Consider the following 27,861-nt stretch of genomic DNA (forward strand, 5'->3'; position numbering starts at 1 on the left):
ATAAGCACAAAGTGGTTGAGTTGGATTTGATTTAACGTATTGCTCATTATTCCAAATTGAGATAGTGTATTACTTTGGTGAGAAATAACATTTAGATGTTTCTCAAAAGAAAATTTTAATTCGTGAATATTGATCTTTAAAAAAAATTGAATATAATACAAAACCGACTATCTGATATAGTTTTTTTCATCTATAGTGACAAAAATAAAAATATTCTCTGTGTGTAAAGGCACGACTTAAACATTTCCTACCTGACTGCTTGTACTTTTAAGATGTCACTTGTAACGTGTAGTAGTTTTTCTTTCTTGCCAAGTTTGCAGCTTTTAAAATGCACACAATAACATAAATAACCGATGTAAGCCTGCGCAAAAGCCTCACAAGCCAGTTAAAATACGTTACATGTCATCATCCGCGTGAAATAAACTTGTGCAGTTCGCTGTACAGATACAGAATTGACTGTTATGTTAAGAGACACGCCGGATAAGTCTACGTTCAATGTGGCATCAAATTGTCCAGGAGCTTAGCCAATTTGCATTATATAAGCACCTATACCTGGGTTTTCTATGAAACAAGTTGATCATCAGACGTGCTAGTTTTGGCAGAGGTAGAAATGGGACGGTATGAAAAGTGTTAAAAATATAAAATGTTAATTTTTTTCATTGATCATATATTTCCTAGCTTGATACACTTACAACAAATTGTCAGATGGGTTAATAAATAATAAATCAGCCTCGGCTAACCATACACAGATCCTGAAAGTGGGGATTTTCTCTTGCTTTACCTAGCTATCCGATGTTGATATAACGATTATTTATGTGTATAACGGTTAGTTTTAAGTGGATCAAGCTAGGAAAAATATAATCTGAGAAAAAATTATCTCAGATATAATTGTAACCCTTTTGATACCCCCTCACTTCTGACTCCCACCACAAATTTTTCATTTTTGAACGTGTGCTTTGAGTGAACAAATAGTGAGTCATTTTTGAAAATATGAGAAAGAATAAGTACCGGACTTTCATAACTAATTTGTACAAGCAATCATACCCTAACTATTATGTTAAACGAATTTTCCTCAACACAAATTTTTTTTATAAAACGTTAAAATACAAAGTCTCATTATTTTTACCAACAATAATTACAATTGCGTCAATTACAGAGTGAGTTGTGAGGGCACTAGTGTACTGATAAAAATTGAGTGCAAAAACATAGAGCCGAGTAATCTGAAAATGCAAAAAGGTAGAATACAATCACAATAAGCTATCAAAAAACCAAGACTAGGATGATGCAGTGAGAGTATCTCATTTCTAATCATAATCTCCAATATGTTCAAGAACAATATATAAATTCTAAGCCTACGGACTGAACCAGTTAAAATAATGTGCAGTTAACAAGATGAGGTATTCATGTACTGGAAAGCTTGCAAAACACAGTTAAACATTGTATGAATGCAGGTAAGAATATGATTTTCAAAGAAAAAGCGAAAATGTGTGCTATTCACATGGCTAAACCTTATCTACTAAAATTTGTTTTACATTCAAAGGTTTCTCAACAATATGCTGTATTTCTGATAGCTAAAACAGTCCATGGATTAAAAACGAATAAATCAATTTGTTTTCATATAAGAGTATACAACTACAAGCGTTATGATGGAGATGAGTTGCATTAAACAAGAATGCTTGTAAAAAAACAATATCCAGCAAAGGTCACTGTGGAAAAATAATAATTAATATTTATAAACGGGAACACGCACATAGTACGAGGGCTATCCAGAAAGTAGGTTACGTTTTGATCCAAACAAAAAACGAAGTACTAGAATAAAATTGTATTATATACATCTGAAAGTGACACTAAAATACTATTTTTCAACATAGTCAACAAATTTAGGCACTCATCTTACCATTGAACTAGTTTTTAAATTCCAACGTTATAAAATTCTGCCGCTTGAGACTAAAACCAGGTCATACCCTCCAGCAGTTCCTGTCATCATCAAAGCGCCATCATTTGGTTTAGCAATTCACGTGTTATACCCAAGTCTCGTCTCCTGTAATGATTTGATCAATCAGCGAGTCATCTTTTTCGTACGTGTCCAAAAATGTCAATGAAGCTGCCGATTTTTATAGGTTTCTGTTAAGATTTTCGGTACCCATCTTGCATTAAATTTATGGTAACCTAACTTCTGCATACAAAACTCCCTGAAATTTGAGGAAAACTAAGAGAGAGTTCTGTTATTGTGAATCGGCAGTCCTTTTTAATCTTCTCATTGACTTTAGAGACAATTTCATCGGTTACAATGCTTGGCCGTCCACTGCATTCGTCATCATGCACATTAGTTCGGCCATTTTTAAACCTAATGCACCACTGACACACTCCACCTTCAGTAATCACATCGTTTCCATAAACTTCACAGAGTTTTCGATAAATTTCAATTGGTTTATTGTGCTTGCCAACAAAAACCGTATTACTGACCGCACTTCACAACTCGCAAAATTTTCAATTGCGTCACACATTTGAAATTGTTATTGTAAAACAACGAGTGATTGTAACCTCTCACTAGCACGGCTGGATAGCCACTGAACAGAGAAGTGCCCTGACATCAAAATGGCCGCAACAGTCCCGCCCCTAGTGGCTACAGAGTTACATGTAATCTACTTTCTGGATAGCCCTTGTAGAAATAAAGTCAATTAAAATTACTTTTATAGTTAAGTTTTAATTATAAAAAAATTATTTCTGTATACATAATATATATTTATAGCACTTCCATTTATAATTACACTAACCCATGAAAAAAAGAAAATTATTAGGGTTATTTTCTCTTTTAAGCATCTTTAGGAAGAACTGATACTATTTCAAGCCATCTTGGACTACTGCTCAGAATTTTTTTCTATGCAATGCAGTTTATTATTCAAACAAACTGTAAGCAGATTTCAAACTGCCCTTTAAGTTCCTAATAATATTTTTACAAGTATTATGATTATGTAAACTGGATTCACTTGCCACGTAATTGTCCCATTGTAGATAGTATTGTGTATAGAATACAAGTTACTATAAATTCAGGAAAAGAGGGAGTAAAGATTTAACTGTAATATTTGGCAACAGTTCTCATGAGAAGTTGTGTTTTTAACTACAGTTTAAGGTACGAATGCTTCTTTCTTTAGACAGTACATTAAATGGACAATTTTGTAAATGAATCTAGATTCTTTAAATGATAAATTAATACTCAAAATAGAACAAGTATAACTTGGTTTGGTACATCTATGGTTAGTTGTATGTTAAATTTTTTCAAGATTTTAAACCAGGTACACGAGACTGTACTCACACATAGTAAGTAATACAATTTTTTTGGGAATCGTGGCATTAAAACAAAACATTATTGCAATAATCCAACAAGTATGGTATTTTTTATATTTTACTTCTGTCAAAATCGGGCATTTAATATTGTATATTACTAGCTAAGGTGCTATTTATTCTTAAAATTATTGGAAAATTGTTATTACGATTTTCTTTTTAAAATATTTTTAATGCTTCTTGTACATGTAATAAAATTTTCCATAAACAAGACTTTTTGTACAGGTTTGTTACGTAAACCATGTTTTATCAAACACAGCTATAATTTAATTATATACAAAAATCTTGATTGGTTTAAATGACTACAGATAAAAATAAGTTATTATAATTATTTTTTCATTTATAATAATATCCAACAAAATTCTTAAAATTCAATTCCAAAAATAAATCTACAAATATTTCTATAAAATAATTTGGTTCAAATAAACGTATAACTTAGTGAAGCGTTTCCGTTCCTTAGGTTGTAAAAGCTTTGTGCAGTCTGAAGTGTGTATAATAATAAATATGTATAAAGACAAAACCAAATGCAAAACACGAAGAGTCAAGAAAGTATTGAAATAACAACGACAGCCAATGTAAACGGAGATATCTGGTTCATGTCTACCAATGCACTAGGGTCCGCTCTTTTGCGTATCGGGGTGGGTAAGCTAAAGCCACATGCCCACTTACCTCCCGCCGGTGGTAGTGATGGTTGTGGTGGTAGTAGTGGTTGGTAGTGGCGTGTTTATCTTTCACACAGTCAATTACGGTTCAAATTTTACAAAATGAATGGTGACAATATGAATGTTTTAGTTATGAGAATTGTTCAAGTTTAGTGAGTGGTTTAGCAACAGGAGTTATGGTAAATAAATCGCAAACTGTTTATGGTAATGAGGTTAATTTGTTTTTATTATAATCTTTTTCAAAAAGAATATTTTAATTCATAGCATTTAATAAACCATGTACTACAAATAGCAAATTATCTGTTTAAAATAACTGTCAAAATATGTCTACTTAAAACTAAAATTTAATTTCACGTAAATCTGCAAACGTAACTTGTGATTGAATGAAATCCTAAAAATATGGGGTCTTTTGTGTATGTATAATACTAAACAGTACATGACAATTTAATATCAAAAGCTTACTGTGCTTTCTCCAGTATTTTTACATTCAAAAGTACGTATTTTTATATTACCTGATAATAAAAACTATTATGCATAAACAGTATTATTTCTGATCCCTGAATCAGCCATCGAATGAACAAAACCAAATGTTTACCTCTGTTTAAAAGTACAAGTATTTTTTGAATATTTTTAAAGGTAGTTTGAATTAATTAAAATAAATTTAAAAAAATCAAATTAATATTTCACGAGTATTTTACGAGTCTCTTATTCACTACAAAACAAATGTGTTTGTCTACATATAAATGTATTCAGTTGTATAGAGCGATCATAAAGATGAATAACTAGATAAGGTGAAAGTTTAATTGTGGGTGGAGAGTGAAAATATAAAATCCTTCACAAAATCAAATGACTGAGAGAAAATATTTTGTCAAAATAGTTTAAATTTTCAGCCTACTGCCAAGATTATCTACCTGATTATTTTCCACTAAAAATTCCAATTTTAATTAGTTCATTAGGTTAATAACCATTTCTTTGCAGTAGATTTATTAAAATTAGTAATAGTTTTACTGCAACTTGAAGTAGAAATATAGCTGAAAAAGTGGAGGGTGGCAAAATTGAGGGTAGAGACTTACAGAGGGCAAAGTCCATCCTACGGGGCGGAGAGTGGACAATGTCGCTGTCGTAGGCAGAGTCGGTGCCGGAGTGGGGAGAACTGAGGGGCAAGGACATGCTGCGCTCAAACCTGTATCAACATGTCTCAGGTTAGTAACGGAGTAAGAGATAAATTAATGATAAATTAACTCTGGAACTGTCCTTATACTAGGATTGTTATCACTCTGGAACTGGAAATGAAATGTGTTATCACTCTAGATAGGGCTGTAGTTATCAACTCGGATTGTTATTTACTCTGGAATACTGTAAGTTATTAAATTATAATTGTTATCACTCTGGAACTGTCCAAAATTATACTAGGATTGTTATCACTCTAAAATACAAAAGAAAAGTCCTTATATACTGTAGGTTATAATATTGTTATCACTCTGTAGAACGATTGTTATCACTCTAGAACTGTAGTTATACTAGGATTGTTATCACTCTAGAACTGTAGTTATAACTAGGATTGTTATCACTCTAGAACTGTAGTTATACTAGGATTGTTATCACTCTAGAACTGTAGTTATACTCGGATTGTTATCACTCTAGAACTGTCATACTAGGATTGTTATCACTCTGGAACTGTCCTTATACTAGGATTGTTATCACTCTGAACTGTACTGTCTATACTAGGATTGTTATCACTCTCTGTCCGATACTGATTGTTATCACTCTGGAACTGTCCTTATACTAGGATTGTTATCACTCTGGAACTGTCCTTAGTTATACTAGGATTGTTATCACTCTAGAACTGTAGTTATACTCGGATTATTATCATCTGGAACTGTAGCTAATACTAGGATTGTTATCACTCTAGAACTGTAGTTATACTCGGATTGTTATCATCTAGAACTGTAGTTATCACTCTAGAACTGTAGTTATACTCGGATTGTTATCATTCTAGAACTGTAGCTATACTAGGATTGTTATCACTCTGGAACTGTCCTTATACTAGGATTGTTATCACTCTAGAACTGTAGTTATACTCGGATTGTTATCACTCTGGAACTGTCCTTATACTAGGATTGTTATCACTCTGGAACTGTCCTTATACTAGGATTGTTATCACTCTGGAACTGTAGTTATACTAGGATTGTTATCACTCTGGAACTGTACTTATACTAGGATTGTTATCACTCTGGAACTGTAGTTATACTCGGATTGTTATCACTCTGGAACTGTACTTATACTAGGATTGTTATCACTCTGGAACTGTCCTTATACTAGGATTGTTATCACTCTGGAACTGTACTTATACTAGGATTGTTATCACTCTGGAACTGTAGTTATACTCGGATTGTTATCACTCTAGAACTGTAGTTATACTCGGATTGTTATCACTCTGGAACTGTAGTTATACTAGGATTGTTATCACTCTAGAACTGTAGTTATACTCGGATTGTTATCATTCTGGAACTGTAGCTATACTAGGATTGTTATCACTCTAGAACTGTAGTTATACTCGGATTGTTATCACTCTAGAACTGTAGTTATACTCGGATTGTTATCACTCTGGAACTGTACTTATACTAGGATTGTTATCACTCTAGAACTGTACTGTCCTTATACTCGGATTGTTATCACTCTAGAACTGTAGTTATACTCGGATTGTTATCACTCTGGAACTGTAGTTATACTCGGATTGTTATCACTACTATTGTTATCACTCTGACTGTGATTGTTATCACTCTGGAACTGTAGTTATAACTCAGATTGTTATCACTCTAGAACTGTAGTATCACTAGAACTGTAGTTATACTAGGATTGTTATCACTGGTCTTATATACTCGGATTGTTATCACTCTGGAACTGTATTATACTCGATTGTTATCACTCTAGAACTGTAGTTATACTCGGATTGTTATCACTCTGGAACTGTCCTTATACTAGGATTGTTATCACTCTGGAACTGTCCTTATACTAGGATTGTTATCACTCTAGAACTGTAGTTATACTAGGATTGTTATCACTCTGGAACTGTACTTATACTAGGATTGTTATCACTCTGGAACTGTCCTTATACTCGGATTGTTATCACTCTGGAACTGTACTTATACTAGGATTGTTATCACTCTGGAACTGTAGCTATACTAGGATTGTTATCACTCTGGAACTGTAGTTATACTAGGATTGTTATCACTCTGGAACTGTAGTTATACTCGGATTGTTATCACTCTAGAACTGTAGTTATACTCGGATTGTTATCACTCTGGAACTGTAGTTATACTAGGATTGTTATCACTCTGGAACTGTCCTTATACTAGGATTGTTATCACTCTGGAACTGTCCTTATACTAGGATTGTTATCACTCTAGAACTGTAGTTATACTAGGATTGTTATCACTCTGGAACTGTCCTTATACTAGGATTGTTATCACTCTGGAACTGTACTTATACTAGGATTGTTATCACTCTGGAACTGTCCTTATACTAGGATTGTTATCACTCTGGAACTGTCCTTATACTAGGATTGTTATCACTCTAGAACTGTAGTTATACTCGGATTGTTATCACTCTAGAACTGTAGTTATACTAGGTTTATTATCACTCTGGAACTATACTTATACTAGGATTGCTATCTCTCTGGAACTGTCCTTATACTCGGATTGTTATCACACTGGAACTGTAGTTATACTTGTATTGTTATCACTCTAGAACTGTAGTTATACTCGGATTGTTATCACTCTGGAACTGTACTTTATACTAGGTTTGTTATCACTTTGGAACTGTAGTTATACTTAGATTGTTATCACTCTGGAACTGTACTTATACTCGGATCGTTATCACTCTGGAACTGTAGTTATACTCGGATTGTTATCACTCTGGAACTGTACTTATACTAGGATTGTTATCACTCTAGAACTGTAGTCCTTGTTATCACTCTGGAACTAGGATTGTTATCACTCTGGAACTGTACTTATACTAGGATTGTTATCACTCTGGAACTGTCCTTGTACTAGGATTGTTATCACTCTGGAACTGTAGTTATAATCGGATTGTTGTCACACTGGAACTGTGCTTATACTAGGATTGTTATCACTCTGATACTGTCCTTATACTAAGATTGTTATCACTCTGGAACTTTACTTATACTTGTATTGTTATCAACTCAAATACGAGTTGAAGTGATGTACATGGTTATGCAAACGGTGAGTGGAGATGATGAACCCAGCCGGACTCTACCTGTGGCTCAGCTAGCTTAGAGGACGACTGGCTACCTGAGATTTCATTTGAGCTGAGCGAGGGTACAGTAAGGTACACTACACCTAGTGGCCTATCAATGCAAAGGGTTAACTTTCTAAAATCACTATTAGTAACACTGTAGAAGAGAGCTCACCTAGATAGTTTAGTAGAGTCCCGGTGACTCCTGTGTTTGGTGGGCCGCGGGTGTGCAGGACTCTGACGTCCTGACTTGAGGGTTGGCTCTGAACCTGACAACATGTTGTCTCTTGTCGTTGTTGTCGTCTGTGTACCATGGGACTTGTTGTTGGCACTCTGGTTGTTGTTGTTGTTAGTATTGTTACTGTTGTTGTTCACTAAAACAGATGGAAATTAATCAATATTTTAGTTTGATGTCCATTTGAGTTACAGGAGCTCAAGAAGCTGAGTCATTATGGAAAATGCTCAGGGAGAAATAAAATATATATAGCTATCTGGTTGAGGTATAAAAAGTTCCTGTAATAAGTTCAAAGCCTATTTATTTTTTTCTCTTGTCTGTGATTCAGGGTATACCAGGTGATTCCAATAAAAGTGAGAATTTTTCAGGGTTGATAGACGATGTGAATACAAACATTTTTGTCCAGTACACATGGAGTCGCAAATGTTTTGTTTTCAAAAAAATTGAGAATTTGTGAAAAGCCTCCTCGTAGGCAACACATAGTGTTCTCTTTGAGATACAGCCAGAAAAACGCAAAGCTACAGAAACTAAATGTGTTTTTCTTGTTAATTATAAATAAAAGAACCACTTCCTGCAACAAAGAATGTAAAAAAAGTATTATTAAGCAGGAAAAGTGGGAGAAAAACCCAAATCCTTTCAAAATACAAGTAAAACAGTCAATGTTATGAAGGGATAAGCTTAGTATTGACACAAACGGAAGAAATTTTGAAAATAATTTTTTTACATTCTTGTTCACATTATGTGGTTCTTTTATGCAGTTCTTTTGTCAATTTTTGTGGAAGCGAAACATTTGTGGCCCCATAATGTAGTGGACAAAAAACTGTTTGTACTCACATCCTCTAGAAAAATGTGCACTTTTATTGGAATCATCTGGTATATTACAGTTATAAACTTTTCTACATGTCACAATACTATAGTAACAACATTAGTTCTCAGTATTATATTATGAAAATTGCTGTAATTCCTCACATGAGACCACATGGCTAATGCCACATGCACACTTGATTAGTTACCCAATAGCGTTCTCATCAAAGTGTTAATTAGTATGCCTTGATGGGTTAAGACATATTTATTTTAACGCTTATTACCAAAATACACCGCATAAATAATACTGTATATATACTGTACTGTACATTCTGTAAATACTGTACAGAAATTAACATATTTTTGGCTTGATGAGAAAGGCAATTTGTTTCTTATAAAAAAAATTATTTGGATTTTTTGTACTTTACATTGACTATTAAATAAAAAAATACGAATTTTTGTCATTGTAAGTCACCTGTGTTTGGGCTGGGAGTGGAGCTCGACACAGCAGGCACTGAGTTGTTGGTAGATGGAATGTTTACATATAAGCTGAGCAATTTGTACTTCTGTGCTTCATTCCTGTAACAGAACACATTGTCAGAAATAATAACCAATAAGGATGCTGCACATTACTTGGCCCCACCTCAATTAATTGTACTGCTTATTACTTGGCCCCACCTTAACTGTACTGCTTATTACTTGGCCCACCTTAATTGTGCTGCTAATTACTTGGCCCCACCTTAACTGTGCTGCTTATTACTTGGCCCCACCTTAATTGTGCTGCTTATTACTTGGCCCACCTTAATTGTACTGCTTATTACTTGGCCCCACCTTAACTGTACTGCTTATTAATTGGCCCCACCTTAATTGTACTGCTTATTACTTGGCCCCACCTTAATTGTACTGCTTATTACTTGGACCCACCTTAATTGTACTGCTTATTACTTGGCCCCACCTTAACTGTACTGCACATTAACCACTTACTAGACCGATATGAATAGTTTGTGATCCATCTAAATGTGCTAACTCACAATAATACGACAATAAGTATATTTTCAGAACATTGATTCTTTGTAGAGTTTAGCTCTATAACAGATCTACCGCAAAACTTATTGCAATTTAACATTAATACATGCTTGAGCTGTTAAAGATAAGATGCCGTTTTACAAAGTAATTAGTACAGTGTTTGGTACGAGTACACACACAGCAATACGACGTCCTACGATACGAAGTGAAACTATATAAAAAAGTTAACGTATGGAATAAAATACACAGATCGTGTCATGCCACTATATTCATACTCTCACGTAGGATTACAAAAACTGTGTTTCATTACAAAGTAAAGTTGTTATTGTAAAGATAGCTGTGAAAGTTTTATTGGATTTTTTGTAAAGTAAAAGTATTTTTCAAACTGCTTTAATAAAAACATGACCCAAGTAATAAACTAATATATTAGTAGTGTTAACATGTATGCCTGTGGTTACCTCGGCACTGCGCCCGGTCGGAGGAAGATCCCTTCGTCTTTGGCAGTGGAAACTCCGAGATCTGTCTCATCTCGGATGCTGTCTTCCGTTATCGATTCTACAAAAAGTTGCCTGGGTTATTGAGTAGTGAGAACGTTAACTGACCAACACAAACAGGATAGGGAGAGAGTATGTACACTGATTTACAACAAAACGTCATTCACTTTTAAGGCCATCAACACTGTAAATTTAAATTTAAATTTCTCTTGGGGATATAATACAGAGTGCGGGGCATAACAGCTTTAATTCATATTTTAAAATTTGATTTCAACTTCAAATAAATCATAAACTGGACATTAGCCTAACTAAAAAATTATTCACAAGAATTTGTAGAAGCCTAAATAAGTGGACATTAACTATTTAAAAAGGTGGATTCTAAACACTAAAATGTATTTAATATTGTAAATAGCAAATTTGTATTATTAAAAAAAAAAAACAAATTTAAATTGTAACTATTCAGTACTTTGTTTGTCTACTATACATAGCACAATAACCCTCTCCAGACGTAGCCTGAATGTAACACCAAGTTTTATGTTAAATGTTTATTAATGAAGTTAAAAAGTCATACCTGGCAAGAAATCTTGAAAAGGCAGTGGCATTAAATAGAATAAAAATCATCTGTAATATTTTTATAAAAAATATTGTAATAAATTTCACTAATAAATAATACAAATTAAAGGTAAAAATAATTGGTATACCAATTGTTATTTTTTTGGATAATACTCGGAGTTCTTAAAATAATTGGAGTTCAAAGGGTAGTAAAATTTAATTAAAATAAAAAAATATTAAAAGAAAACTCTCTTCACGTGGCTCTGTGATGTCAACTGTTGGTGATAGATACCTGGTTGTGATATGTTGGCCTTGTCACGATGCACTGCTCGTAACTGTTCCACCAGCCCGTGGTGTCTGTTGGCTCGGGCCAGGTCCAGGGGAGACTGTCGCTGGCTGTTGGTGACGGACAGAGCTGTGCTGTTCCACTGGTAGAGCAACAGTGCCGTCTGTGTGTGTCCCCTCAGGCACGCCCACATCTACACAACAATAACCAATTCTTTATCGAAACAACAACCAACAATTTTAATTTTGAATTTAGAAATTCTTATTTGTAAACAAGGGGTGAAATTTATCGATGACCTGTCCACCAGATGTAGTATGAATATCTGTTATAAATTTAAGGCATATTTGTCCAATATCAAGTTGTTTTCAACAAAAGCAATTGATATTTAACTGTGCTTTTTGTTTTTTTAAATCTTGAAGAGCAAGAGCTGACTGAGGAAATCATTACTACTTTTGAACCTGAAAAGGATTTGATCCGTGTGGATTTCAAATTAACCCCTTGACTGCCACATCAATGTGATCACGGTAATTTATTAATAATTATTATATTTTATTAATAAAGTAACTGAACTTAAATTTTTTCTCCCGTTTAAAATCTTGTTATCAGAAAAAAGAAGAAGTACCATTGCGTGCAAAAGGTAAACATGTTGTGTCCATCCGTTCAGCGGCCTAAAGGCTGAAAGGCACACATGCTGTTTCCTCTATTCTGCGTTTAGCATTAACGATTGTATTTCTTGACATTTTCGCTAGAATGCATTTGGATCCACTTCTCAGCTAGGTTTGATATTTGCTGTTTTCACACTAATATAATAATAAACATCTGGTAGAATGAGCTCAGATGTTCTGTTAGATTAGACAGGTTGGTTGTGTGTTTTGTTCATTTGAGAACTTTAAATAAACGTGAGTAAAATATGTTTGTTTCCTATTAGTTCAGATTTATTTAGCTACTAAGAGATGTACAAACAATGTATAATAAATACTCTATATATATATATATATATATATAGAGTTTCAGCCCTTTTACTAAAAGAACTTTTTTAAATACAGATATAATCCAATTTAGTTCAAATTCAATTTAATACTGATGGTAAAGTTAGATCAAGTACTAACATGCCCGCTGCCCGCAATTTGTTAATACTGTAACTAACACTGTTACTAGACCCTTATGTTGATATAACCAAGTTCCTTAGTACTAAGGTAAGAGACCATCACACTCACAAGAGGGGTGTTGCCGTCATCGTCTTGACTGAGGGCGTCCACTTCGGTTTCCAGCAGGAGTGAGGAGTTCTCGGCACGCCAGTGCAGCATGGCACAGACCAGCCTACAGCACACAGTGGAACAAGTAAGAGAATCTGGACGTTATTATAAATTTCATTAGTTCATAAAAACAAACACCTCATTTACTAACCTATTCCCATAACTCAGCTTTGGCGGACCCCGTCATGCCCCGCCACCCCACCCCTGTCACACCGCTTCTTCCTCCACTCACCGTTGTCCCATTGACAACATCTTATTACCTTGTTAATGATAATTAATACAGAAATGCACTGTTCAGGGTTTGAAAGTGATTGTAATGATTTTGAAGTAATAGTCACAGTCTCTTCGAAATCGTAATGAACAATATTACAAATTTAGCCTATAATAGTGTTACAGTTATTAGATTGAGCTACGTCTGATGTAGATGGGAAACTAAGTATCAGAGACCCATGTTCATATGGTGAAATATGTTTGTCGACCTGAGCAATAATGTGGTATAGCTTTGTCCAGAGAGTTACGGGACACCCTGTATAATGGTTTCTTGGGCTAATATACAATTTCATCCGCTTAATACCTTAAATATGACATACATTAAAGTTTGCCTAAATTTCTCCTAGCAAATTTATTTTCCCCACATTCCAGACTTGACAAGCAACAAGTAGATACTGCTGGTACTGACTTGGTGTAGCCGAGAGACGCCGCGAGGTGTAGCAGAGTCATGCTGCGGTGTGTCGAGCACCATGTGACCCTCGTGTCTTCCACGTCGTTACGCCACGCTCGGCGACTGAGGCCCTGACACTTGTAGACCAGCCTCTCCTCCAGGTTCTTCTGTTTAAACAGCTGATTGCCTTCCACCTTAACAAGCACAACACAAATTGTTACTTACCTTAGTGTAACTGATCACATTGCTTAAAATTTAACACTTTAATTCAATCTATTAATAGTATATACCTTATCTTGTAATGGTATTTTATTTTCTAGAGAGCTATTGTTTACTGTTGACCTAAAAACATAGACTGGAAGTCCAATAACCTGAAGAATAACTAATATCTGCCTTTAGAGTGTTGCTACAATAATGACTAATACACCATACCAGATTTTCCTATTTTGGTACCAGTGCGAGTAGGATAGTGAGGGTTAAACTGTTGTCATACACTATTATAATATATTCACTTTTTAACTATATTGTTTCTTTGACGATTACTTTACACATACTTAATCTTTACTAGAACATTATAATCTTTTAAGGAGTATAGACTTTTACAGATTACAATTCGGGTGTTATTGTGATTTAAATAGTTTTTTGCAACTCTTAAAAGCTATTATTGTGATCATGGTTGAATAATAAATGCCTCATGGAACATAAAAAATGTAAATTAAGTGGTTTTTTTATACTAAAGACAAAACAGATGTTTTAGGTCTGGTACATTTATACAAAAAATCACTGATTCCATCAACTTCTACTCAAGCCAACCACCATTAATTTAACATGGTTCTCCCACCGACTTTATGACAGACAAGTGACTCATAAGTGTACACCAGACCGCAAAAATCTCTAATGTCAGACACGGAAATCGATCCCGTGATTCCAAGGTTAACGCTTGTCCAAGATCCTCTTAGACCACACAGGCATTCTGACGATGTCTTGAATGTTCAGATAGCTTACTTAGGATACCTGTGGCTTTGCACACTATATTGAGTGTATTTCGATTCATCATCGTTACTCTTGTGATCAAATCATGTAATGACATTCCAGAACGTCAACACTGTGGTTGAGTACCAGAAATTACATTACTACTAACCAATATTTTTCTTCTTAAGGTTTTTCAACTACTGCATCTACTCTGAATTTCAACTATTCTAAGTATGATTTTTAATAAAGAAGTACTCATGATCTACTATAAAAAGAACACACAGGTCATTTTGATTCAACTAAAACAATGAATACCTAGACAAAGCATTTTGGTAAAATTTAAAAGTACGCAAAAATTAGACAGTCTTCAGAGTCGCTTACAAAGTCATGTCCAGTGTCCGGCTCCTGTTTGATCTCCAGCCTTTCGTCCATGGCCTCCAGCCGCTGGAGAAGGGTGAACTTGAGCAAGTTATCATTGGGGTTGGTGACTGTGTCCTTCACACCCTGCTGCTCCCTCGGTGGTGTCTTGTACTCAAACATGGCAGAGTTAGAGATGACGAAGCCCTGACACGCAACCTGCAGTGTGGCCAGGCCTACCTCGTGTGCTGCGGAGAAATTAAAATTATTATTAAAATTAAACGTCAGTGAGCAAAAAATCACACACATTTGATATAGACATTATCAATAGCCCTATAAAAGTTGAAATTGTTATAAGGTCTTAGTTACATTTAGATACTTTATATCAGTGTAGTTTTGACATATTTAAACTTACAATGGGTCTTAAGTTCAAATATGTCAAATAAAATGTAAAATTGGAAAAAGTGTAAAATTAAAATGTAAAATTGTAAAAATTATAAAATTAAAGTATAAAATAACACTTGGGTCATATGTTATGAAAATTATTAATTTACTCTTGACTCCAGTTATTAAAACTCCAGTAAAAGTTTTACAAACAAATAAATATGCAACAAAACTAGTTTTCATCAATATTAAAGTTAATTTAAAGCTGAAGTTGTGAAAATTATTAATCTACTCTAGACTTCAATATATTAAACACCATAACAAGTGGTAAAAAAAGAAAATACTATAAAAATATAATATTTTTCTGCTAGTTTTACATAAATATTAAAGTTTCTATTCAGCTAAATCTATATAAATCTCATAAATCTACAGTAAATTATGAAATTTTTCATAAGTATTCAATAAAAAGTGAGGGTTTTCATAGTTACTTTACGTAATAGATGTTGAAGGAAACCGTTTCAACTTTTTTGTATAGAAAAAATGTTGTAGAGTCTGTACCTATTATTATTTTTTCAGTGTGAATCGTTTAAAAATTTACCATAAAATTGTTGTTACTGGCATTAGCAAAATGATCAGAAAACAAAACGGTTCGGATTTGTCAGCTAATGAAACTTTATTTAATAATTTCAATATGGTTTATGAAAACCTCTCTCTATATATGTACCTGGACAGTAACACCGTAACACTCCAGATTGCACCAGAGTGGTGGGCACAGGGAAGGAGTCAAACAGTACAGTGTACGGAGAGGTGGTGGAGTACCAGGGTCCCGTCACAAGCACCTTCACGCCACCCTGTATGAGACGACGTAGCCGGTCAAGCCAAGATATTATCACAGATAAACAAGCAAAACTCTTCATATATAACTAGGCAAATCTTTTAGTTGTTATAACTTAACTGCATCTATTCTGTTCTGGTAAATACTAGTAAACTATTATTAACTCTCTGACTTGTAATAGTGGCTTCCATTAAAAAAATTAAAGTCTGTAATTAAAGGTTAAGCATTACAAATATCAGCTGATCCAAACTTAGGTTACATACAGGATTTGATAGATATCTTCACCCAAACATAGTCCAGGAACCGAAAATCAATTACCATTTTATAAGCACACAGACCAGTTTTTCATGAAACCGATAGATGAGTTCCTCCTATGAAAGAACCTTTTTGTTGTACCAGTTTTCTTGAGGGTTGAAATTAGAACGTATCAACAGCATTAAAGTATTGATGAATCACATTTTTCTCGGATTGTATTTTTTTAGCTCAACAGTCTTAAAACCAGCTGTCAATAATAAGAGAGCTATCCAGAAAGTAGATTACATTTTGATATAATCAAAAATCAAAATTCTCGATAAAAATTGTATTATATAAATTTGAAAGTGATATTAAAATACTATTTTTTAACATACTCACCATGCAAATTGAGGCACTTATCATAGCGGTGCATTAGTTTTGAAATTCCAGCGTTATAAAGTTCTGCTACCTGTGACTTCAACCAGTCACACCCTCCCGCAGTTCCACGTCATTTGAGGAAAACTGAGAGTTCTGTTATTGTGAATTGGCAGTCCTCTTTAATCTTCTCATCAACTTTAGAGACAATTTGATCAGTCACAATGCTGGCTGTCCACTTTGTTTGTCATTATGCACATTAGTTTGGCCATTTTTAAACCTAATGCACCACTGACACACTCCATCTTCAGTAATCACATCGTTCCCATAAACTTTACAGAGTTGGAGATAACTCTCAATTAGTTTATTGTTATAGTTTATAGCCAACAAAACCCATATTACCGAACGTGCTTCACAACTCACGGGATTTTCAATTTCGTCAGACATTTTAAACTGCTACTGTAAAACAACAAGGAGCGACGGTAACCTCTCACTAGCACGGCTGGATAGCCACTGAACGGAGAAATGCCCTGACATCAAAATGCCTCTAGCGGCTACAGAGCAAAATGTAATCTACTTTCTGGACAGCCCTTGTAATTATACTACTGTTGACCGAACAAGATAAATGATTGCTGTCATGTTCAGCCAAATATTTGGTTTACATATAGTTGGTTAACAGTGATTAAACTTTTATTTCCATATTTGACACTTGCTTGTAAACAGCATGTCAATATGATGCTTTATTGTCAATTAAATTGTATCATGGTTTCTAGTATTTTTCCAAATGTTTATCCCTTAAAGAATACAGACAAGATCATTAATTTCACGAATAATTCCTTAGATTTTGAATTCAAGTTGAACTTTTATACTTACATTTACATTTAACATTGAAGTAACAATGTTACCAACTGTTAGCGAATAATAACTATTACTTTAGAACATGAAAATGTAAACCATTAGATTAAGAGTGAAAATGGCTAATTAACAAAAACAAACCTCAGGGTACGCCCACTCTGGTGAGTAGTCGGTGATGTTGGCCGAACCCTCTCGGTACTCGAGGTCAGTCTGAGGCTGCCCAGGGCTGTTCTTCTCCTGGGAACTGTCCTGCTCCTGATCACTCAGCTCCACGATGTTGTTACCTGCATATTACATGACATCTAAATCCACACAATCTTTGATAAGATCTATTCAGCGGGTATTCCCAATATCATCTTAAAATTTGTCATCATATGGTGCAATCATTGGAATTACCAATAGCTTTTCTCAGTTCCAACTGGCCACTTTGGACAAAGGTAGAGTCTTTTGTTTGTCTGCATAAGGATCTGAAGAACCAATTTAATAATCACTCCTGGATATATGCAATAGCTGCTACGTTGATATTCTGGCCACGATTTGTGGTCGGTGTTGGAAAAGATGTCAGCTCCAATGCTTTTGTCCCATTCTTACTTGACCTTAGAATATCAAGTCCCAAATTCACTGTGTGTAGACAATTGTACGTATTTCTTCAATTAGTGCTAAATTTTTACTCCCTGAATACACACAGAGCCACCCACTTGTAAAATCAAACCCCACAACAAGATCAGCTACACAACAGAGAACTTGTAGTTGGGATTACAAGTGGTCTCCTTGCTTCCTCTGTGTATGCGCAATTTGAAACCCACCACCGCATTTCAAAAAGAACACTACTGTCCAAATGCGATCAGTGTGGCCTCATTTGGTAAGCAAGGAAGCTATCTTTTGAAACATAGGTAACATGCACACAGACACGCAAGCCGTGTGGAATGGCCGTAAGTCAAATGTATAGTGGTAGGTTTGAAATTCTAAATCTGTTCAGTATTTTCTTAGATGAATTGGATTCTGGTTAGCAAAGGTGCTTTTCAATACTCTGCAGTGTATCTTATGTGCCCTTTCTCGTGTACTTGCTGGATTTTTAGAACTTTGTAGAAAACTGATCAAATGTACGTATATTAATTTTTTTATTACTTAAGGCATAGAATAACAACAAAGGTAAATAAACTATGAATATATGTTTTGAACTTATAATGTATCATAATACGAAACTTGAATACCCTTAGTGGCAATGTTTAACAAATCTTGAGTTAAATAAAACCTTCGTTAAGTGCAAAAATTCAAAATATACAGTAAAAAATTAGGCAATTTAGTTATAAATTAAATTTGTTAGTAATAATCAGTATTCCATGCATATTTTATACAAAAAGTTCATTATCACCATAGGTTGTGTTTTATAACAATGGTTTTATACAGCATAGGGCACCTCACAGAATATTGAATGCCATAAAATGTTAAAGATAAATTAAAGAGCTTTTACTACTAGAGCTTATAGTAGCATTCCTTAAAAAAAAAAAAATACTATACTGCATTGTGTGGAAGTCTAAAACGTAAAACAAAATAAATATTATAATACAGGGAAAAACAAATTCAAAACGTTATATTTTTATGGATTTACAAGATAATGAATAATATAACACATCATATAATTTATACACATAATTGTACTAATTATTTTTGTAAGATATTTTACGATTTACTATAATTACTTAATTAGTTTATTAATTTTACTAATGCTGTAATAGTGTGACAGGTTCAGACGATACGTGAGAAGTGTGTCACAATTCCAGCTTACCGCTGTTGGAGTCCAGCACCTCCAGTTCTGGGAAGTCCCCGAGCATGTCAAAGGCATCCAGGTTGACGAAGACGTCGTCGTCCATGGCAGAAGGAGGCGAGCAGGCGACATCGATAAACTCCATGGGATTAATACCAGAGACTAACACGTCCGACTCTGTCTCGTCCCGTTTATTGTGACTGCTGCGGTCCCTGTGAGTCGTAAACTTATAAACTCTGAGTTAAAAAATGTACTGTTTGTTTATTATTGAATATGCTGGGTTAGTTGAATAGTAGTGGTTGGATTTTTTTAACTACTTAACTCAGCTAAACGTATAATAAACTACTAAAACTGTTAAAAAAGTAAAATGTGTGTTGGATGGTGAAAAAACATTCTGAAGTAACCTTAAAAATGTACTTTTGAAAAGAAATTTGAAAATGTTCAACCATGATATGGTGAAAGAAGAATAATTATGCTAGCTAATAGATGGCTGGGGTTATGCAGTATAATCCTTTACTATGGGACTGAAACTACTTTGAACGTTACACGATCACTTAAGAGCGCTTTGTACAGATTAAATAATTAGTCTGGGCGCGCGGCCGGTCGGTCGGTGGTAGGCTATGGCGCGGGGGGAAGAGGGGTGTGTGAATCGGTCATTCCTGAAAACATCACGCCCGCGCCACGGTGGCGGACTTCAAGGTCGGGCCAGCCGGAAGGGCTTGGCTGACTTGTGACTCATCTTTCCCTCCAGCAAACCTTCCCTCCAAACAATATAATACCAATGTGACATCTGTTGTCATAGAGTGAGCATCGTTAAACTTCAGAGTTGTTCTAAGCTGTGTGTATTTACTGTGTGCAGTTAACTGTGAATAATTATTACGTTCAGTGTTTTTGTATTGTGTTATTTTGTTTTAGTAAGAAGCTTATTTCATAAGCAATATGTGTGACCGTGTGAAATCAAAACTGAAGGGTAGAGTTTTGCACAGTCAAAGTCGTGAAATTGTCAGTAATGTATATACATTCATGAAAAAGGAGGCTGATGAAAAAACTTTAAGTATTCCCTTGGCAAAGGCCCGTGTCCGAACAGCAGTAGCTACAGGCGTCTCAGAACGTGAAATCTCAAGAATTAATAAAGAGCTTAAAAATTTAACCGTTAATAATGACAATGGTGAAAGTAGCTTTCTCACCCCAAACAAATTGAAAAGGAATCGTAAAAAGCCTATTACAGGATTGGATGACTTTGACAAAGCTCTGATAAGGCGAGTTGTGTACGAGTTCCATCTTCTAAAAAACAAGCTACCAACTGTATCTTTGTTACATGAAGAATTGAAACAGCGGATCGACTTTAAAGGATCAAAATCAAGCCTCAACAACATTCTTAAAGAACTTGGTTTTCGATGGAGAAGGACACAAAATAACCGCAAGCTTTTGATCGAGACTAATGAAATAAGAGAAAAAAGAATTTCGTATTTAAGAGCACTCAAACGTTACAGAGATGAAGGACGTCCAATTATATACTTAGACGAGTCTTATATACTGACAAGTCATGTGTCAAGTTCATCGTGGTCTGACGAATCAACTAAAGGAATGCGTGTTCCCATTTCGAAAGGGGAACGGTTGATCATGATACACGCAGGAAGTGAAGCTGGTTTTGTTCCCAATGCATTGACAATGTGGAAGGCATCGAGTCATTCGGGTGATTACCACGATAACGTGAATACGGAATCAATGATGAAATGGGTGAGAGAAAAACTTCTGCCTAACATACCACCAAGATCAGTTATTGTTGTTGATAACGCCCCCTATCACAATGCACAAAAAGACAAAGCACCTACTTCAAAAAGTAAGAAACAATTTATGAAAGATTGGCTTTCTAAACATCAAATACCTTTTTCGGATGATTTGCTAGTCCCGGAGCTGTACAGGGTTATTCTCCTAAATAAACTGAGATTTGTTAGGTATGAGCTTGATGAACTAGTGACCAGCAGTGGAGGACATGTTGTGCTTCGGCTCCCACCATACCACCCGGACTTAAACCCTATTGAACTCATTTGGGCTGAAGTGAAAAACTACGTAGCCAGTAGAAATATTCAGTGCAGTTTTTCAAGTATTAAGTCTTTAGCGGAAGAAAAGTTTTCACTTATAGGTGCAGAGGAATGGGCCAGAAAGTGCGAACACGTGAAAAAAATTGAAAATGATTATGCTTCAGCTGAGCCCCAAATCGACAATCTCGTGGAATCAATGATCATTTCACTCGGCAGCAGTGACAGTGAAAGCAGTGAAAACGCGCCAGATGACTTGAGCGGCATTGAAGACTTGGGTGATTTGAGCGGCATTGAAGATTTGGATTGAAGCGTATGTATTAACTTTGTACATATTTTATTATTATTTATTAACATGTTTCAAATTATTTCTGTCATTAAAAAACTGTGGAGAATGTTGAATACAACACTGTTCTGTTCTATTCTATTATGTAAGGATCTAGCTTTATATTTAAGCCATTTAAAGACAGTTTAAGATTTAAAATGTTAAAACTGAACTTTTATCCTTATTTTATCCTAGAAAATACATTAGGTGAAGTTTATAGGTAAGCCAAAATGTCATTGCTTTCACGCTAAAAGAACTGAAGACCGTACTGAGACTGGGAGAAGCTCGCGCGCCGAGTGTTTATAAATATTAAGATAACGCTTAATTTCCCCCGGAATGAGGGGTCGTAGAAAAAAGGTTTTTAGACAAAAAATGCAGTTTAATCGATTTTCTAAAACTTTTCCACGGGAAGTTTGATATTGACAGAATAATAAAAAACTTCCTCGCAGAGCGAAAATTTCATGTCATAAAATTAACCAAACTAAAACTGTACTTGGTTTTTACTAATTTAGACATTATTATTTTAGAATTGACATTTTTTATACGTATTTGTTGGAAAGACAAGAATGTGTTCTTTAATTTGATATAACTTTTATTACGATAAAGTAATGGCAAAATGCTCCCGGTTTAAAGGTTATTTTTGACGATGGAAGGATTGTGAAGGAAACAGGATTTTTCCGGACATTTGCCATCGTTCAGTGAAACAAGAAAACAGTAACACTACGTTTCGAGATCTGCAATCTGATCTCGTCTTCAGGTAAAGAACTAACCTAATACATAATTACAAACTAAGTTAAAATAAACAAATCTTACTAAAGCGTTGTGGCACGCCTAAGTCAGGAATCACAACCTACATGTTGTTGTCAATTTCACTAACACTAAAGACATGCACTTAATACAAAACTATACAAAACACTAATCATTAAAACTAAACTACGGAATACAGGTCACAATGCGTCTTCACTCGTCTACTGACCACCTACGACTGACCAGAGGGACTAGCCAATGGCAATCGTGACGGCTGGCTAAAAAAAGATGAGTAATTATGTATTAGGTTAGTTCTTTACCTGAAGAAGAGATCAGATTGCAGATCTCGAAACGTAGTGTTACTGTTTTCTTGTTTCACTGAACGATGGCAAATGTCCGGAAAAATCCTGTTTCCTTGGCAAAATGCTCATTTCATGTGTTGAATGGAATTAGTTTTGTGAAACGTTGCGCGTGACAGCGAAATAGAACCTCGAGCGAGCCGAACCTTAGTTGAACGGCTAGTAGTGCCAGAGCCGTGAGCCCAGACTAATTATTTCATCTGTACTAGTGGCCATCTTGATTTTAGCACCATAAGAACAACGTTAAACCTTTAAGTTTTGTCACAGAATTACGGAAGGTGTATCATTCTATAGATATAATTAATACGTATCCAAATGCATTCTAGTTAAAAAATATTTTTACTTGTTATTCGAAAAAAATATCAAACTGGTTCACACTCCATTGTCCAAATATAAAAAGATATATTTCATATGAAATACAAAAAAGTGTTTGGATGTGTGGACCTCCTTTAATTCAAGAACCAAAAACAAGGTCGTAGAATAAATATATCGTTATTTTTATGGAGTAAAACTTAGTCGTTTCCCATCAGCAGGCTCTCAAAACACCTCTGTTCTGCAGCTATTATATTTGCCAGTGTTTAAAACTCATGTTTAAATGAAAACAATAACAGCAACAAATAATAGAATTAAAGAATTGCGATAAACTCCCCAATAAACTCCACCAACTCCATCCAATTCTCAATTCATTAAAAAACACATGTATCATCACAATTCTACACCACTTACGTCTAGAGTACAATGTCAGATCACTTACCTCCGACCCAGATGGGTTTTTTCAAACCAAGATACATTTTTGTCAGTCCCGGAAAACTTGCTAAAATGGAGTTGACGGGTTTTGTAACTAGGGGTGTCACAATCGTTAGACATAAAACTGAAAGATACAGACGAGGATTAGACAAGAACTGAGGCAGTAGAGAACTGAAACACTCGAGAACAAAGGTCAGGAGTGAAGTCAACATACCAAACAAAGATAATGGAGAAACTAAGAGCAAAGAAAGAGAAGCAACAAAGCTAAATTAGTTCAACAAGAAGAATGAAAATATGTGAATGTATAATGTGTCTGTTAGAAATCTTCATATTAATTATTCAGTTAGTTGGTAAATTTTCATTTATCATAAGTAACACATCATGCTATTAATAAGTTAGCTTCCAAGTGACACTGTAAAAACAATCACTGTAACAAACATATCACTGTTACACTTACATTAGAACTTCTTATCTTCAAATTTAAATGAGTTTAATTTAACTTAATAAATTAGATTTTAATATTGTAAAAGTTATCTAAAGCTCAAACCTCCAACTAAATCTGGTGCGCTTGAGGATTGAACAGGATTAACTGTGAGGGGATATTTTCATTTTATTTTGTTTTGGTTTAAAGTTTTTCTAGAAATAAAGTCTTTATTCGTAAAAAATATGTGTAATACTGAGTGTTTTACGTGAAAGATTCTGTAAAATGTACGATTTTGTTGATTCGAAGATGACTGCATTTGAGTGCAAAGTGATTCGAATTCTGACAAACGTGCAACAGCAAGAAATTTGGAACACGTCTGTATTCTTGTGGTAGTCAACAAGACCATGTTCAATAACTGAAATCTTGAATTCCAAAATCTGATTGTAAAATCTTACATGGAGATTTAAAAATTAATTGAGATGCAGAGTGATAAAAAGATCTGATTGTGAAGAAGTCATGTCTGGATTCTTCATCACAACACGAAACAGGCAAAGTGAAATAAAATAACCAGTGTCTTTTGATTTTTGGCTCTTCCCTAAAAAATCAATTGAAAACTCCTTTGCAAATAACTAGATTTGAGGATATAGAGTAATGAAACAACTTTTTAGCTGTTCTGAAAGCTACGAGATAAGGGATATTGCTGGAAATGAGAAGGACACGCAAAAGGCAGGAAATACATGAACAGTAAGTAATGTTTTGCTCAGAGTTACTCACTTTCAAACTACAGCCAGGTTACTTTTCTGTCAAATCTGAAGTTTTGTCATGACATAATCATGTAATAAATCAATACTACTTTATCGAAATTGATAACGATTGCAATAACTTATATTTTTTTAACAAACTACAATATAAAAAACAACTTTGTTCTAATAAATTCAGTATCATAAACACATTGTCAGACTTGAAACAGCTTAGAATGGTACAATAGGAGGTACTACAACGTGATATTTTAGTTGTTTATATTTAAGTCTTTTTGAGTATTGGAGGAGAAATGAATGTGAATGAACATTATAAAAATTAACATCTTTGATGCAGTGTAATGGAAAGAACAAAAATTGTTAAAAAATGTTTCATGAGAAAAATAGAATTTGCTTTTAGGAGCAGAAAAAACACAGTTTTCAATATTAAAACATGACAGTTTGTAAAAATCTTGTTTTTGTTTGAACTTTCACAAAATTTAGGCGGACATGAAATATTATGTGTAAAAGCATATTTAATGAATTTGCTACAAACACATTACATAATATTTCAAAACAGCACCCTTATTGTGATTGAGAAAAGTATCAAGTTTAAACATGTAAACTTTAGTTTAAGCAGATTTAACAATTTGGAAAATAAAAGGGAGTTAATGGCAGATTTCAAATGGACAGATTGAAAGTGTAGTGAGATTTTTTGGGTGGCTTTAATAAAAAAGAGTAATTTAACCCAAAATAAGTCTAAAATCAGTTACTTTTGATTTTAAAACATTTTGCCACAGAATTGAAGGACCTCTTAAAATCAGGAGTAACTCTTACAACTCATACCTGTGTTGTGACTCGGGGGTGCCGCAAGTCATGGGCATGTTGGCGGACAGCGTCTGTTGTATATCCTCCTGCGACAGGTCCAGAGTCTCGTTGAAGAACTGATTGCTCGACAGCGACTCTTTCGAGCTCAGACTGTCGGAGTGGTGCATGCCGAAGGGCTTGACGTCCACCAGCATCTCCGAACCAGCCTCGTGTTGCTTCTGTCGCTCCTGTTCCTTGGCGGACTCCCGGCGCCGGGAATAACTACGATCGTAGTCTCCTCCCGTCAGCAGGATGTTGCCGTTGCTGATGTCCATCTTCTCCGGCTGACTGGGAGCTTGCTGAGGAGGGTTGTTGAGCTGCGGTTGGCTGTTACGGTGGGACGGTTGGGACGGCTCACTCAGCCGGTGTTGCTGTGCTGAGCTCATCATGTGACACGAGTTGACCACTTCCATCTGGTAAAACATCAAAACTACACTACTTTGTTCAGCAACAGACACGCGTAAACACAAGTATCCTGAGGGTGAGGAAGGCAAGAGTAGTTCTACAGATAACAACACGAAGAACAGTGCACTCTGAATCAGCAAAGCCAACAATTAAACATTCCACAACCCTCAACGAACACGACTCAGCCTTTTACTCATGGAGATGTTATTAGTTAAAGATAAGAATACGGACAACAGATCATCTTCATATTACTTTTTGTAGGAATCCATCAAATTGTTATCCTTCTATTCAGTAGAACACATTTGAAAAGCTGTTTCTGGAAGTAATGTATTCCATAAAAAGTATACTTGAATAGATATAAATAACTCAGACGGCATAAAATTCTGAAGACAATTATTTTTCCAACTCCGATCTTCATGACTGTATTCACAAAGAGAATACATACAGCAACCTCGATCACTGTTACATGAATAATGGATGCCTTGATAAATTGTATCCCAATCAACCAAAGCCAGAATTATTATTTACGATCTGAAACATCAAAACCCAAATGACTCTAAACTGAATCTATCCCAGTAGGGATTAAATACACTTATTCTAACTAGGTGAAGCAGCTAACGAATGGCATGTGGGTGGAAGAGGGTAGCACAGACAGAAGACAGTACAGAGAAGACAGAAACAGAATATCCTGCAAGAGACAAAGGATGAAGATGAAGTGCATAGATGTATGGATGGGTGAGATGACACTAACACAGGGGCAGATCATGCTTGGTAACATGGGTAGTATCTTGTGGAGGTTCTCTCAGAAATTTCCTAATCGAAACATAACTTACGATTATTAGATCGTTACAACTAAACATTTTGTAGCAGAGTTCCAAGATAAAAATTATTTATGTAACTACTACATATCAGCCTTACATCTAGTGAAACGTTTGTCTTTGGAAAATAGATTTTGTAAGAGCGACTAAAGATGTTTTAAATATTAAACTGAGTAGAAAAGTATTAACAGTGTTCAACTAAAAAGCCCATTGAACTTGACTATTCATTTTGTAATAACTAGCAATACAATCTACTTGTATTTTTGGAAAGAAAAAAAATCCAGAATGCAATAAGAATTATTTTTATTAATTTAAAAGAATAGAAATACTTTGTCTACTTATTTAAGGAATACAATTATTGATTAGAAAATACATCCCTGATATACTAGCCTTAAAAACCATAAACTTTATTTTAAATCAAAGAATACTTGAATTTGATCTCAAATTCATCATTATATCCAAAATGTAAAATATTAAAATACATCTTTTACAATACGAATTAGGTATAGAATTATGTGTTTTTAATAAACTATAAGTGTGATTTATATTTATCAAAAGCAACAGCATAGGTACTTCAGTGAAAATAGACTAGTGTTGTTATGAAAATTTATAGTCCGCTTGCTTTACGTGGAATTTTTTCTATTAAACAATATTTATATTAAGGTAGGAGATACAAATTAAACAAGCTAGCTTACCAATTACTGAAATCAAGCATAAAAAATGCCTAAAGATTAAAAATAAAACTAGAGGAGTATAGAGATAGAACCACCACAAGATGTATCCCCCACTGTGAGGCCAAGACCGATCTGAATCCCCACCAACGTTACCTCCATGGCTTCTTGCTTGAGGATGACCTTGGAGTGGGGGCGGAAGACAGCGGGGCTGGGTGTGGGACTGGATCCCCCGGAGTTGAGAATGAGCAGACCTCCAGAGCCCTGGATCTGGGACAGGCTGAGGACCAGTGGGGAACCAGAGGTCTGAGCGGTGGACACCTGCTGCTGGCTTGTATTGGAGCTCACCTGTAAATGGCTC

General features: G+C 34.9%; 1 protein-coding gene across 4 annotated transcripts in view; it reads right to left on the minus strand.

The window, feature by feature from the left end:
- LOC124366380 (calmodulin-binding transcription activator 1) overlaps window positions 1-27,861 on the minus strand; it is a 148,016-nt gene that overhangs the window by 28,277 nt on the left and 91,878 nt on the right. For all 4 annotated transcript variants that reach the window (XM_046822895.1, XM_046822891.1, XM_046822893.1 and 1 more), the window contains 14 exons: window positions 27,657-27,848; window positions 25,586-26,019; window positions 23,586-23,702; window positions 19,380-19,570; window positions 17,732-17,874; window positions 16,016-16,142; window positions 14,932-15,155; window positions 13,597-13,772; window positions 12,879-12,981; window positions 11,668-11,854; window positions 10,788-10,884; window positions 9,779-9,882; window positions 8,440-8,638; window positions 5,081-5,190 (listed from right to left, as the gene is read on the minus strand). In XM_046822895.1, the coding sequence (XP_046678851.1) occupies window positions 5,081-5,190; window positions 8,440-8,638; window positions 9,779-9,882; window positions 10,788-10,884; window positions 11,668-11,854; window positions 12,879-12,981; window positions 13,597-13,772; window positions 14,932-15,155; window positions 16,016-16,142; window positions 17,732-17,874; window positions 19,380-19,570; window positions 23,586-23,702; window positions 25,586-26,019; window positions 27,657-27,848 (2,404 nt within the window). The remainder of the gene's footprint in view (window positions 1-5,080; window positions 5,191-8,439; window positions 8,639-9,778; window positions 9,883-10,787; window positions 10,885-11,667; window positions 11,855-12,878; window positions 12,982-13,596; window positions 13,773-14,931; window positions 15,156-16,015; window positions 16,143-17,731; window positions 17,875-19,379; window positions 19,571-23,585; window positions 23,703-25,585; window positions 26,020-27,656; window positions 27,849-27,861) is intronic.

The sequence above is a fragment of the Homalodisca vitripennis genome, chromosome 7 (genome assembly GCF_021130785.1).
Source record: "Homalodisca vitripennis isolate AUS2020 chromosome 7, UT_GWSS_2.1, whole genome shotgun sequence".
NCBI classification, from domain to species: domain Eukaryota; kingdom Metazoa; phylum Arthropoda; class Insecta; order Hemiptera; family Cicadellidae; genus Homalodisca; species Homalodisca vitripennis.